Raw genomic sequence first — 12425 nt, 5'->3', positions numbered from 1 at the left:
GAATTCTGTCCTTCTCTCTTCATGTAGCTTCCTCGGTGAGAGGGTGCAGCACTATGTCCTTCCAGTTCTCTCTGTTGGTGGCTTTCCTTTTTGTTTCTGCATAACCATGTGATCCTGTCCATGATCTTATATCTTCAAGCAATGTCCTTCATTTTTGCCTCTTGATCCTTTTTCCCATAATTTTTCCTTCTAAAACTGTTAGTATTCTCTGTCCTGCTGAACCTCTCAGTACATGTCCTACCAGTCTCATCTTTCTCTGGATCATTTCCTGTAATAAAGATCTCTGTGTTCTCATTCTCTGTAGGACATCTGTATTTGTCACATGTTCTGTCCATGGGATTTTCAGAGCTCTCCTATAGCATCACATTTCAAAGGCCATTATCTGTTGCCTTACTCTCTTCTTGAATATCCAGGTCTCACTTCCATATGTGAAAATTGGCCACACTAATGATCTTATCATTCTTTTCTTTGTCTCGGTATTCACAGAACGTCTGAGCAGATCTTTATTTTTCCAGAATGCATCTTTAGCTATGGCTGTTCTTATTTTTATTTCTTTATCTTGCTTTCCATCTGCAGTAAAGTAGGTGCCTAAATATTTGTATTCTGTTGTATGTTCAATTTTCCTATTGTTTATGAATATTTCTGGCTTGGATCTGCTTTCTTTTGAGATTTTCATAAATTTGGTCTTTTTTATATCTAATCCAAATTCTTTACCTTCTCCAATTAGTAGCTGCAGTAATTTGATTAATTTGTTTCTGTTTTCTGCTATTAGAATGGTATCATTGGCATATCTAAGATTGTTGTATTTTATACCATTGATACTAATTCCTATTTTTTGTTTTTCAATCTTTTTCATCACTGTCTCACTATAGATATTAAATAAATTTGGTGAAGAATACAACCTTGTCTAACTCCTTTTTATTTTCACTACAGAAGTCTCATAATTAAACAACTGCATTTTCTGTTTGGTGTAAATCATTTTTATAATCTTAAGTACATGATCTTCTATGTCTAATTTATCTAATATATTGAACATTTTATTATGTTTTACTGGTCAAAAGCCTTCGGAAAGTCTATGAAGCATATGTAAATATTCCTATTTCTTTCGAGTGATCTTTCTATTAGTATTTTTAGTTCCAGGATAGCATTAATGGTTCCCATTCCTCTTCTGAAGCCTTTCTGTTGTTAACTCAATTCACCGCTTAAGGCTCTTTCAATTTGTTTGTTAACAATGGTTAAAATAATTTTAGATGCATGGGATATTAGGCTCACAGTTCTGTAATCCTCACAATTTTGCGCATTATTTTTCTTTGGAATTTGTATGCAGATAGATGTTGTAAAAACTTCAGGTAATTGTATTGTTTTATAGATGTCCTGAATGGATTCCACTAAATAGTTATTATTGCCAGTCAAAGCTTTCAGTAGCTCAGCCAGAATATTATCACATCCAGGGGATTTATTATTAGGAAGATTCTTAGTTACATGTTCTACCTCTTTTCTTGTGGGCAGGGTGGTATCTGTTGTCACATTTAACTTAAGGTGTCGTGAATCATCTAACATGTTACCATTATTATCATCATCATAGAGATCTGATAAGTATTCCACCCATCTTCCATTTATCTTTTTCTTATCAATAAGTATGTTTCCATCTTTGTCCTGGATGCTATTAGACTGTGTATGTTTTGCTTTTCCATTTAGTTCTTTCACTTTCAGGAATGCTTCTCTGGTTTTATTCCTATTTTGTAGTTCTTCTATCTCAGTGCACTGCCTATTTATCCAGTTTTCTTTCAATCTTTTACATAACTGTTTGATTCTTTTATCCAAAGTTTTATATCTTAACCTTTCTTCTTCATTTGCTCCTCTTTTCCATGTTCTTCTTTCATCAATAAGGTTGATTACCTCTTGAGTTATCCATGGTTTTTTCTTTCTTTCTTCTTGTTTATTGATGTGGTTTTTAGCAGATGTTATGATAGCTGCCTGTAGTGATCCCATTTTTTGAAAACAAAAAACCGGGACACAATAAATTTGAGCTATCATCACAATCACTGCTTTTTGTTATGAAAATGAAAGGAAAGAGATCCTTCAATTTTTCATTGAAATTACACTTTCTTTTGGGCATTTTGTAACAAACAGTATAACTTTATTAATTTAAAAAATACAATATTCACAATTAATACAAGATTGCAAGAATACGAAATGAACAGTTCAAAACTAGGTTATATCACATACCCTGTAGCAATATAAAACAATTTGCATGTGAAGCTTAGTTCGCATAGCATACGATATCCAACGGTCCGAAATGTTTCTCATTGGTTGAAAGAAAATGAACTATCGTGGCAGAGCGTTAATATTCAAAAACATGTCGACCAATGAGAAACATTTCGAACCATCGGATATCATACGCTATGCGAACTAAGCTTGAGACAAAAGATTGCTAAAAATTTATGGCCGGCCAGACGAACGAAATAGATGCTGTGGTTGTGATTAGTTAAACATACAGTTGGGCGACTGTCTCCCTCATTCTGACATTCTTTTCTCTGGCTGAATGAAATGTATGGAACTAAATCATTTTCCCAAAATTCTAACATTCTGGTAATTCACCGAACTACAAAATAAATATATCTCTGCTTTTTGTTTTGTAAACATACATATTTAAAAGCACCCAAAAATATTACGACTTGTACTTATTCTTATTAGAAATGTTAATATTTTTATATTCTAAAAAGTCTGGGACATTTAGTGTCCTGAACTAAACATATCTTGACGCCGGGACAGAAGTAATAAAACTGGGACTGTCCTGGGCAAACCGGGACATATGGGATCCCTAGCTGCTTGTAATCTATTTTACTGAGAGGGTTCATTTTCATTTTGCAACTGTGCAGACAGCAGTTCTGAAATATTTTCATTAAATTTTGATTTTACTATTGGATTTTGTACCATTTGCAGGTTCCATTTTAGGGGTTGACGTCTTTTAAATTTTATTGTTTTCAGGCAAATATTTTTCTTCATTAAGACCAGTCTATGATCAGATCCACAGTCAGCACTTGGCGTCACCTTTGAGTTCTGTATTCCATTGAAGTAACATTTACTGACTATAATATAGTCTAAATGATTTTTGTATCTTCCATCTGGACTTTCCCGTGTGTATCATGCTGTTGGTTTTTGCTTAAAATAAGTGTTAGTTATGATGAGGCTGTGCTTGTTACAGAAATCAATCAGCTTTTGTCCTCTCTCATTCTGAATTCCAAGTCCAAATGGACCCACGTGTGTAGATGTTCTCTCTGATCCAACTTTTGCATTCTAGTCACCCATAGCAAAAATAACTCTATCTTTCTTGCCTCTGACTTCCTTTATACACCATTCTATTTCATCATACATGATATCTATTTCTGCTTTCTCATTCTGTTCTGTAGGAGCATATATTTGAATGATCAGCATATCTCTAGGTTTAGATTTCACTAGAATTGCCATTACTCTGATTTTTTGATTATATGGATAATGTTTTAATTAGTTTTCTTCTCTACAATAAACGCCACACCTTTTCTTGATATTTCACCGCCTGATGTATATATTTTATATATCTTGCCATTTGGAAGTTTCAACTCAAAATCTGATGATCCTTTCCAAAAAGTTTCACTTATTCCTAGTATACTAATATTCAATCTCCCCATCTCTCTATCACATTAGCCAATTTCCCACATCTATTTATTCTATATTCTATCCTTATCACATAAATTTTTCTTTTTGTCAGTGGCTCTTATCAGTCATAGATATCCTGCATTTGCTAGTGTTTTTGTTGGAGATCACCGGATGCAGTCCTCTTTCTTATAATACATGGAAGGAATTTGTTTTTATTGAGGGATAATCATTAGATTTTTATGTACTACATCTATTGTTTCAGAAGACTGGAATGAAAATGGCCCTATATAGGGCAAAATATCCTCTCCCCAACAAATATCTTGTTGTAAATGACTGAAAAGTAAGTTTTATCGTACAGGAAAACCTTGTTTAATGCAAATTCGATATGCCTGATTGAGTGAAATGATACTATTTCCTGCTTTAAGTGGGTGATTAATCAATTAATGCAATATTTTTACATTATGCAAAATTTTTTGCTGCCAATCTGCAGCGAGTGGCAGCACTTTTCAATGTAGTGGGCAGTGGCAGTGCTGCAGGTGGTGGCTGGCGACACTCAGCATTTGACTCAAGGCTATCATCACAAGTGCACGTGCAAACTCTGTTCTCTTGCTCACTCAGTTTTCCTTCATTTTGCTTTAATTTAGATACCTATAAGGCTTTATTATATTCAATCCCTGATATGGAAAAGAGAAAGACTGATAAAGAAAGCAGCAGTAATAAAAAGAAATGAAAAGTAATTACATTAGAAGAAAAGCTGGAAGTCATTAAGAGACATGAAAGTGGTGCTAGTAATACAATGATTGTGCGAGACCTAGGTCTCGCACAATCATTGTATACATGTATATGCATGCACATGAAGAAGAAGATAAGGAGTGTGAACAAGAAGAGAATGTTATAACTAAGAAGCTAACTGCAAAAGAACTTGAGCTAGTTTTCAATCACATTGAGCATGCTAAGGAAATTTTGTTTGATGCTGATCCTGATGTGGAACGAAGCTGCAAAGTCCTTCAAAATCTTGATCACAAATTGCATGACAAAATGAAAAAGTCAACCATTGTTCAAACATCTTTACTTAATTTTTTTGTAAACAAGTAGCTCAATCAAATGTTTAGACATTAAATAAAAATTTAAGCAATTGATTTTTAGTAACTTTGATGATTTTATCCTCTAATATAGCTTAAATTTTTTTTTAATTCATGCTAACTGATGAATGAATTATAATTATTCCTATTGTTTATTGTATGTATTTGCTTAGCACACATCAATTGATGGATTAATTAATCGTGTTAAGCTAGATTTTTTTGTATCACTAAATCCAGTAAAGAAACTTATATTGGCATAATTAGTATAATTAGAGACAACTGATACAAAAATGACTCTACATAATGAAAAACACCTTCCCTACAAGACACTATACTGCATACACCAGGGGTCTTCAATGCATGGCCCGCCACCCATTTTGAAAAAATAACTACTTAACATTAAAACACGATTAAATAAAAAATAATTTCGATGAAGCCTGCGAGCCACTAAGCTATACTGTGGTATTTAGAATTGCAAGATGCTTTCCAGATTCACAAGGAACGCTGTGCATTTGATACTTTACATAAAATCCTATAAAAATAAATATTAAATAGACACACTTCTTCAGCCATCTACCAGCGCCAAGGGGTACTTAAGTACTAGTACTAATGTCACAGGTAGATGGCTGAAGCAGTAGTTCGTTCGAGCACGCTGTCTAGTGCCTTCCAGATACATCTCGAAGGTTCTTGATACTTCATCATTTTCATATAAATACAAGAGGATCTCATCCACAGTCAATCATGAACAGTGTGTGATATTTGCGTATAAGCACACGCAGGTTTATCGTTTCAGCCATAGCCTATTGTGGTTTTATATTGCCAGACTTTTTTCATTGGTGTGAGACATATTCAGTGATAATAACTGTTACACAGCCATTTTGGATCATTTTTTGGTTCACCCTCCATCACTGTGGCGTTTTCGAGTAAAAAGCATAAATCAAGTGGTTCTTGTTGGGTTTACAAGAATACAATATAAAATGACACTATGAGACAAAGCATGCTTCCAGTTTCAATCACCTTCAAGGGCGACTTCGTGTGGACAAAGTGGACCGTCTCCAAATTGATTTAAAATGCCAGCAGGGTACGTTTAAAAGGCAAAGAGAAGAGAGCAAAGCGTGCGTCAAAGTAAGTTATGTAAATAGCTGAAAAAATTGCTAAAAAATCAAAAGCCTTCTTGGGCAATGAGTTTGTGAAAGGATGTCTCATTACTGCTGGGAATATTCTGTGCCCAAAAAATAAGGACGTCTTTAAAAAATCAAGTTTGTCTGGGGTAACTGTAGCATGACGTGTCGAAGAACTTGCCAATGACATTGAAGGAACTTTAAAAAAAATGGTTGTCCGAATTTACTTCATATTCACTTGATTTAGATGAGAGCACATATGTGAAGGATACAGCTCAACTGGCTATCTTTGTCTGTGGCATCAATCAACATTTCAATGTGACAGAAAAACAGCTAGCTATCATACCTATGAAGGGAACGATGAATGGTACTGATATTCTTGAATCCTCCAAGAAAATGCTCCAGTGTTTCGACCTTAGCTTAACCGACCTCGAGGGTGTGGTAACTGATGGTGCCCCTGCTATGGTGGGAAACAACGAAGGGTTTGTTGCATTGCTACGGAAAGAACCGGAACTAGAAGGAAAAGATTTCGTCCATTACCTCTGTTTAATCCACCAGGAGAATTTGTGCACGAAAGCTATTGGATTTGAGAATGTCATGAAAGTTATTGTGACTGTCGTCAACATTATTAGGGCAAGAGGATTGAATCATCATCATCAGTTCCAAGAGTTAGAAGCGAATCACAGTGATGTGGTTTATTATAGTTATGTGCGCTGGTTGAACAGAGGGAAGGTTCTTAAAAGAGTCCTTGACTTAAGGAGCGAAATACAGCAGTTCATGCAAACCAAGGGGAATCTGATTGTGGAATTTAATGATCCAAAGTGGATGACAGACTTTGCCTTTCTGACAGACATCTCGTTGCATATGAATGACCTAAATACACAGCTACAATCCAAAGATCAACTGGTGCACACTTCATTTAATCACATCAAAGCTTTTGTGGCCAAGCTCAAACTTTGGGAGTCACAACTAGCAAAAGAAGACAACTCATTTTCAGCTTCTCGCTGAGTTCAACTGTTTGTCTCTTGATGAATACGCTACAAAATTAGCCATGTTGCGAAGGGAGTTCGAAGAAAGATTTAGTGATTTTCGTAACCAACAGTCTTCTTTGGATTTATTTTCAATGCCATTCAGTATCAATGCTGCCGAAATGCCACGCTCAGTACAAATGGAGCTGCTTGAACTCCAAAACAACTCTTCTTTGAGATAAAAATTATTCAATGTGGCCTTGCTTACATTTTATAAAGACTACATTTCTGAGGACGCATTCCCTAATCTTCGCCAGCATGCTTTGAAGATGTGCACTTTGTTAGGAAGCACATACTTATGTGAGCAGTTCTTCTCCAGAATGAAACGTGAAGTCCAAGACAAGAACTCAGATTATGGACCAACATCTCGAGAATACTCTGCACATAGCAACTTCCAACATTGATGCCAACATCGACAAGCTGGTCAAGGAAAAACATTGCCAAGTTGCCCATTGACATTGTAAAAAAATGAATGTTTTCTTCATTAAATTACCTTTTTTTTTTTCAAGTATTGATTGTATTTACTTATCATGAACCTGACTCCTACCTATGCTCTTAAAGCTGAGTTTGTTTATTTTTATAGGATTTTATGTAAAGTATCAAATGCACAGCATTCCTTGTGAATCTGGAAAGCATCTTACAATTCTAAATACCACAGTATAGCTTAGTGGCCCACGAGCTTCGTTGAAATTTTTAATGTGGCCTGCACTGTCTGGAAGGTTGAAGACCCTGGCATACACATAAGCAGAACAAAGTTTTATTATAGCACCAAACACAGTATTTAACTAAATACTGTCCTAACATCTTCAAATTTTCAGTTGCAGAAAGCAAAAAATTTGTCTGCAGCAAATTTTCAAAAGCACAGGAACAAGTTTATATATACAGGGTGTTCGGGATAAATTTGACAGTTTCGTAAGGAAAAAGAAAATCTTCTTTGTATCTATTAAATTTAATGAATTGACAAAAAACATTACAGGCAGAGTTAATTACAATACTATCAACGAGATTTACTCAAAATAACCACCATTAGCATCGATCACAGCTTCAATCCTGCTTCGGAACCTCGAACAAGCTGATGCTACAGTCTCCCTGGGAAGGGCCGCAAAAACTGTTTTAATTTTATCCATTAACTGGGCTTTTGTATTACTGGAAGTGCGATTGGTGTCTTTTTCAACTGCGCCCCATACAAAATAATCCATGGGGTTAAGGTCTGGGGAGTTTGGAGGCCAAACATTTGGACTGGTGAAGTCGTAGAAATTTTCAGACAACCATTTTTGACTTTTCCCAGAGGTGTGGCAAGGGGCCGAATCCTGCTGCCATACATACGGCCTACCATTGGCTACCCTTGTTATCCAGGGCTTGACTACAGTGTTTAGCAACTCCACGTAGCCATCTGAAGTCAACCTGAGGCCCTCTTGGAAAAAATGCGGAGGCATCACATTGCCTTCAGAGGATACACATCCGAAAACCATCACAGTTTGGGGAAATTTAGTCTGCATTACACGAGGAATGTCCTTTGTACTGTATGCAAGCCATCTGTTATTCTGCGTATTGTGTTTTTGATCCTGGCAAAAGTTTTTCTCATCGGAAAAGAACCAGATTGTTTGTGGTTCCGCAGGATGTTTCACTCTGCTTAGAAGTTTATTCGCATTTATCAAACGTTTTTCACGGGCCTTTTCTGTAAGCAGCTGACCTTTGCGGCGCTTGTATGAGTAGTAGCGGAGGTCTTCATTGAGTGCAAGCTTCATAGTAGAGGCTGCAACATTCATTTCACGTGACAAAGCCCGAATTCCAATGCCAGGGTTCTTCAACACCTGTTCCTGCAGATTTGCGAGGAATTCTGCTGTACGAACGCAATCAGATCGTCTGCTAGGGATCTTTCTTCTTGCTACATCCTCGTAGTCACCATTGCAAGTCTCTAGTTCATGCCTGATTGTTTTTACTGTATTCAGGGAGCATTGGGCAGCAGTCGAAATATCCTTATTTTGATGGCCGGCACGAATCATCATGATTCAAGTTATTCTCTTCCATGATTCAGGTGGGTTCCAGCTATCCATCCTTTCTGACATCTTGTATATGAATGAAGAAGGGTCCAACCTTTTAAATGAAGAGAAGTGTGTGTTAATACATGTAACTTACGGAAAAATATAATTAATTATAAATATGTCAAATTTATCCCGAACACCCTGTGTGTATATATATATATATATATATATTTGATATATAAACTTGAAATCAGTTCAGATTGCATTTGAAAGTTTTTTATATCATTAAGACAATTCATAAATACTAATTTTACAAATAAAATTCTACAAAAAAAAATTGCTACTAGCATGTTGTATATATGTGCATTTATAAAATTGCACTCTGCCTGACACAGAAGTGGCATGATATATGATAAAGCGAGTTCCTGCCTGAAGCAAAAAACTGCCTGCCGTGAATGAATTGAGGCATTGATTATAGAATATCTTGAAGCTTGAGTCTTCTGAGTACTACAAATTTTGTGAATGATGAAGGGGGAATGGAATACACAGTCTTCAGCAAAAAAAATCTATCTATAGGATTGGATATTAGTGAGAGAAGGTCTTACTTCTCTCACTGATATCACCTACATTCTTTCTCCTAAATATTTTCTGGTCTTTAAGAAGACCAGAAAATATATAGGAGAAAGAATGTAGATGAAAGTACAGAGCCTTGAGGTACTCCAGCACTGGTAGAAAATTCAGATGAGAGGAATCATCTATCATGACATGCAATGAATGTCCATAGAGGAAGCTAGCAATCTACTCACAAAGGTAGGAGGGAGACTATAATGTGGTAGATTTAAAAGAAGGCTGCAATGCTAGATTAAGTTAAATGCCTCAGAAATATCAAAAATGGTCACAAGAGGTTCTCCAAATGTTTCCCTGACCTTTTTTTTTCCAAAGGTTGATAAAGTTAGTTCATTCTTCTGTAGAATGAACTTGCACATTTTCTATACTTGGAAAATCTAAACTTAGCATTATAACTTCTATTACATTACATTCAACAGTAATGACAGCTCATGTATCCAGTACATACCAGCTCTGTGAGTTTCATTACACTTACTATGTTTGATGTGGAAGATCATTTTATCTTGATTTAAGAAGACCAGAAAATCAATGATGACTTTTCCCTTGCCTTCGTGAAACATTTGATGGCCTGGAGTTATATATTTGAGTTATACTCATGACAAAAATCTAGAGCTCTCACAGTTTAAATTCTTCTACTGAAGCATATAAAAGAAGCAATATTATTCCATCTTAACATAATTATGAGTTTTTCTATACACTGCATGCAAGTGTATAGTCAGGAAGCTCAACTAATGTAATGGTGCATATTATAAAAATATGTTACAATACTTAATTTACTAAAGAAATTTTGAAAATCATTGTTTGTAAATTTTAAGTATATAATCTTATTTTCCAGTACTTCGCGAATTATCAATCTCATTTTACAAGTTTTTTTTTGTTCATTTTTTGTGATAAAATTTAGGATATATTTTTTATTTACAGATACAGCATTTAAAATGGGATTTGTGGAACAGTTGGCAGCTCTGATTCAGGCTGAGCATGATTCTAGTCATGAGCACTTACTTAGTGCCCTACTTTCATTAGTGTCTCATCATGAATTGTCTCGAAAAGAATGTTATCGCCCAGAACTTTCTCTGAAATCAGTTTTGGAAGAAAAAGTGAGATCACTTGCTGGCAAAGATGAACATCGAGAAGAAAGAGAGTACTGTCTTCAGCTTTTAAATCTATGCTTTTATAATTCTGATGCACAAGAATTGGAGCGATAGTATTCATTGTAAAAAAAAAAAAATCTTGTTTACCGACAAGAAATATTTTGCAGTGATATATGAATAATAATGTATATTTATGTACATAGAAAATATGTACTTACTAATAATAAAAAAAGTTATAAATCCTTAAAATTTTATGCACATTTCACTAATGTGAAAGAAATTCATCTTTGCTATGCACTGAAATATTGGACATCTGGGAGAAAAAAATTAAAACATTACGATTAGTACTTGTTGTCTGCACTAGGTTTATATACCTCAATTCAGTTATTTTGAAATTCAATTTAAGGAAAATCTAATATTGTACTATAACCTACAAAAGGTTGTATTACTGCATTGCTTACTCTCCTAGAAAATAGCATGGGCTTATTAATAAAAATATAAATTCTTCAAGATTTCTGTACAGATTTCATTACTAGTAATGAAATTCATCTTCATTATAGTTTAAAGTACTAAAATTATTGGGTATCTGAGAATGATTTTAAATAAAAATTAGTTGATTTTCTAAATTCTTTACTCCTTTTAGAAGTTAAATTTATCAACACATAAAAACTCATCGCAAGTTTGTTTTTTGATGTTAGACAGTATTCAGCAGGTCTGTTCACTCTGACCAGAACGATTCAGCTATGTGAAATTTTATTGAAGACCTTTATGAAAAAGGTTTCTTTAAGGTCACCTTCACTGTGCATTAATTATTATTATTGGATGTCTGGAGTAAAAAAAAGAAAATCTCTTTATACTTATTGAACCTGTTTAGATGAAGATTATCATTTCTTCTATTTTGTATTTATGGAATGTTGCTTTAACTAAAATCTGAATTTTTATCATGAACTCCATCTTTATGAATATTTGTGAGAATATTCATAGTAATTCTCTTGTTTCATCTGTATTTCACAAAGCAGTTATAACCTTCAAATGCAAAAATTCATGAACTACATTAGCATCATAAATTTCCTGGGTATGTATGCTCAAGGCATGTGTAGAATACTGTTACAGCACCACATGATTAAGTTTGTTATTATTAACTCTTGTGAACAGTTTTTCCCTTGATTAGTCCATCACTTATCAGCACTCCAGTATTGTCATATCTTATTTTTTTGTCTTCTAGAGTACTTCTGTGTCAATATTGACTAGATCTTGATCTTTCTCTGGGGGATCTTTTTCCTGCTGTCTTGGCATCAAACATCTGTTTTTCTACCCTTTCCTTTCTTATTCTACTTAAGCCTTAGCTTCTGGTATTATCTAGGTATATATGTATATTTTCTAGGTGTATATATATATATATATATATATATATATATATATGATATAACTGATTTTCTCAGCTGAGGAACATATTTGAAGTAGATTAAAGTAGATTAATTACTTCTGTGTCAATATTGACTAGATCTTGGTCTTTCCCTGGGTTTTTTCCTGATGTCTTGGCATCAAACATCTGTTTTTCTATCCTATCCTATCCTTTCCTTTCCTATTCTACTTAAGCCCTAGCCTCTGGTATTATTCTAGGGGTTCTATATTCTATATATGTGTGTGTGTCATATAACTGATTTACTCAGCTGAGGGACTATTTGAAGTAGATTAAAGACTGGAAGCAGAGAGATAAAAATAGAAACACTATTTTTTATTTAATTAAAGTGCACAGCTAGTTTCGTTTTCTTAGAAAACTTCATTGGGTGCATTACATGAAAAGGAAATGCAAAAAAATTGCAAGAGAAAAACTATCAATTAAATTGCC

The 12425-nt window shown here is 34.5% G+C and overlaps 1 protein-coding gene across 1 annotated transcript in view; it reads left to right on the top strand.

Moving 5' to 3' along the window:
• LOC150092716 (hsp70-binding protein 1) overlaps window positions 1–11085 on the top strand; it is a 72229-nt gene extending 61144 nt beyond the window's left edge. The window contains exon 5 of the mRNA XM_090414362.1: window positions 10404–11085. Within this exon, the coding sequence (XP_090270488.1) occupies window positions 10404–10687 (284 nt within the window). The 3' untranslated portion in view covers window positions 10688–11085. The remainder of the gene's footprint in view (window positions 1–10403) is intronic.
• The last annotated feature ends 1340 nt before the right edge of the window (window positions 11086–12425 follow it).

Source organism: Typopeltis vanoorti, chromosome 25 (assembly GCF_054136105.1).
Source record: "Typopeltis vanoorti isolate ZY-2024b chromosome 25, IOZ_Tvanoo_1.0, whole genome shotgun sequence".
NCBI lineage: Eukaryota > Metazoa > Arthropoda > Arachnida > Uropygi > Thelyphonidae > Typopeltis > Typopeltis vanoorti.
The sequence above is the reverse complement of the archived record's forward strand: the minus strand, read 5'-3'. Positions and strand labels throughout refer to the sequence as shown.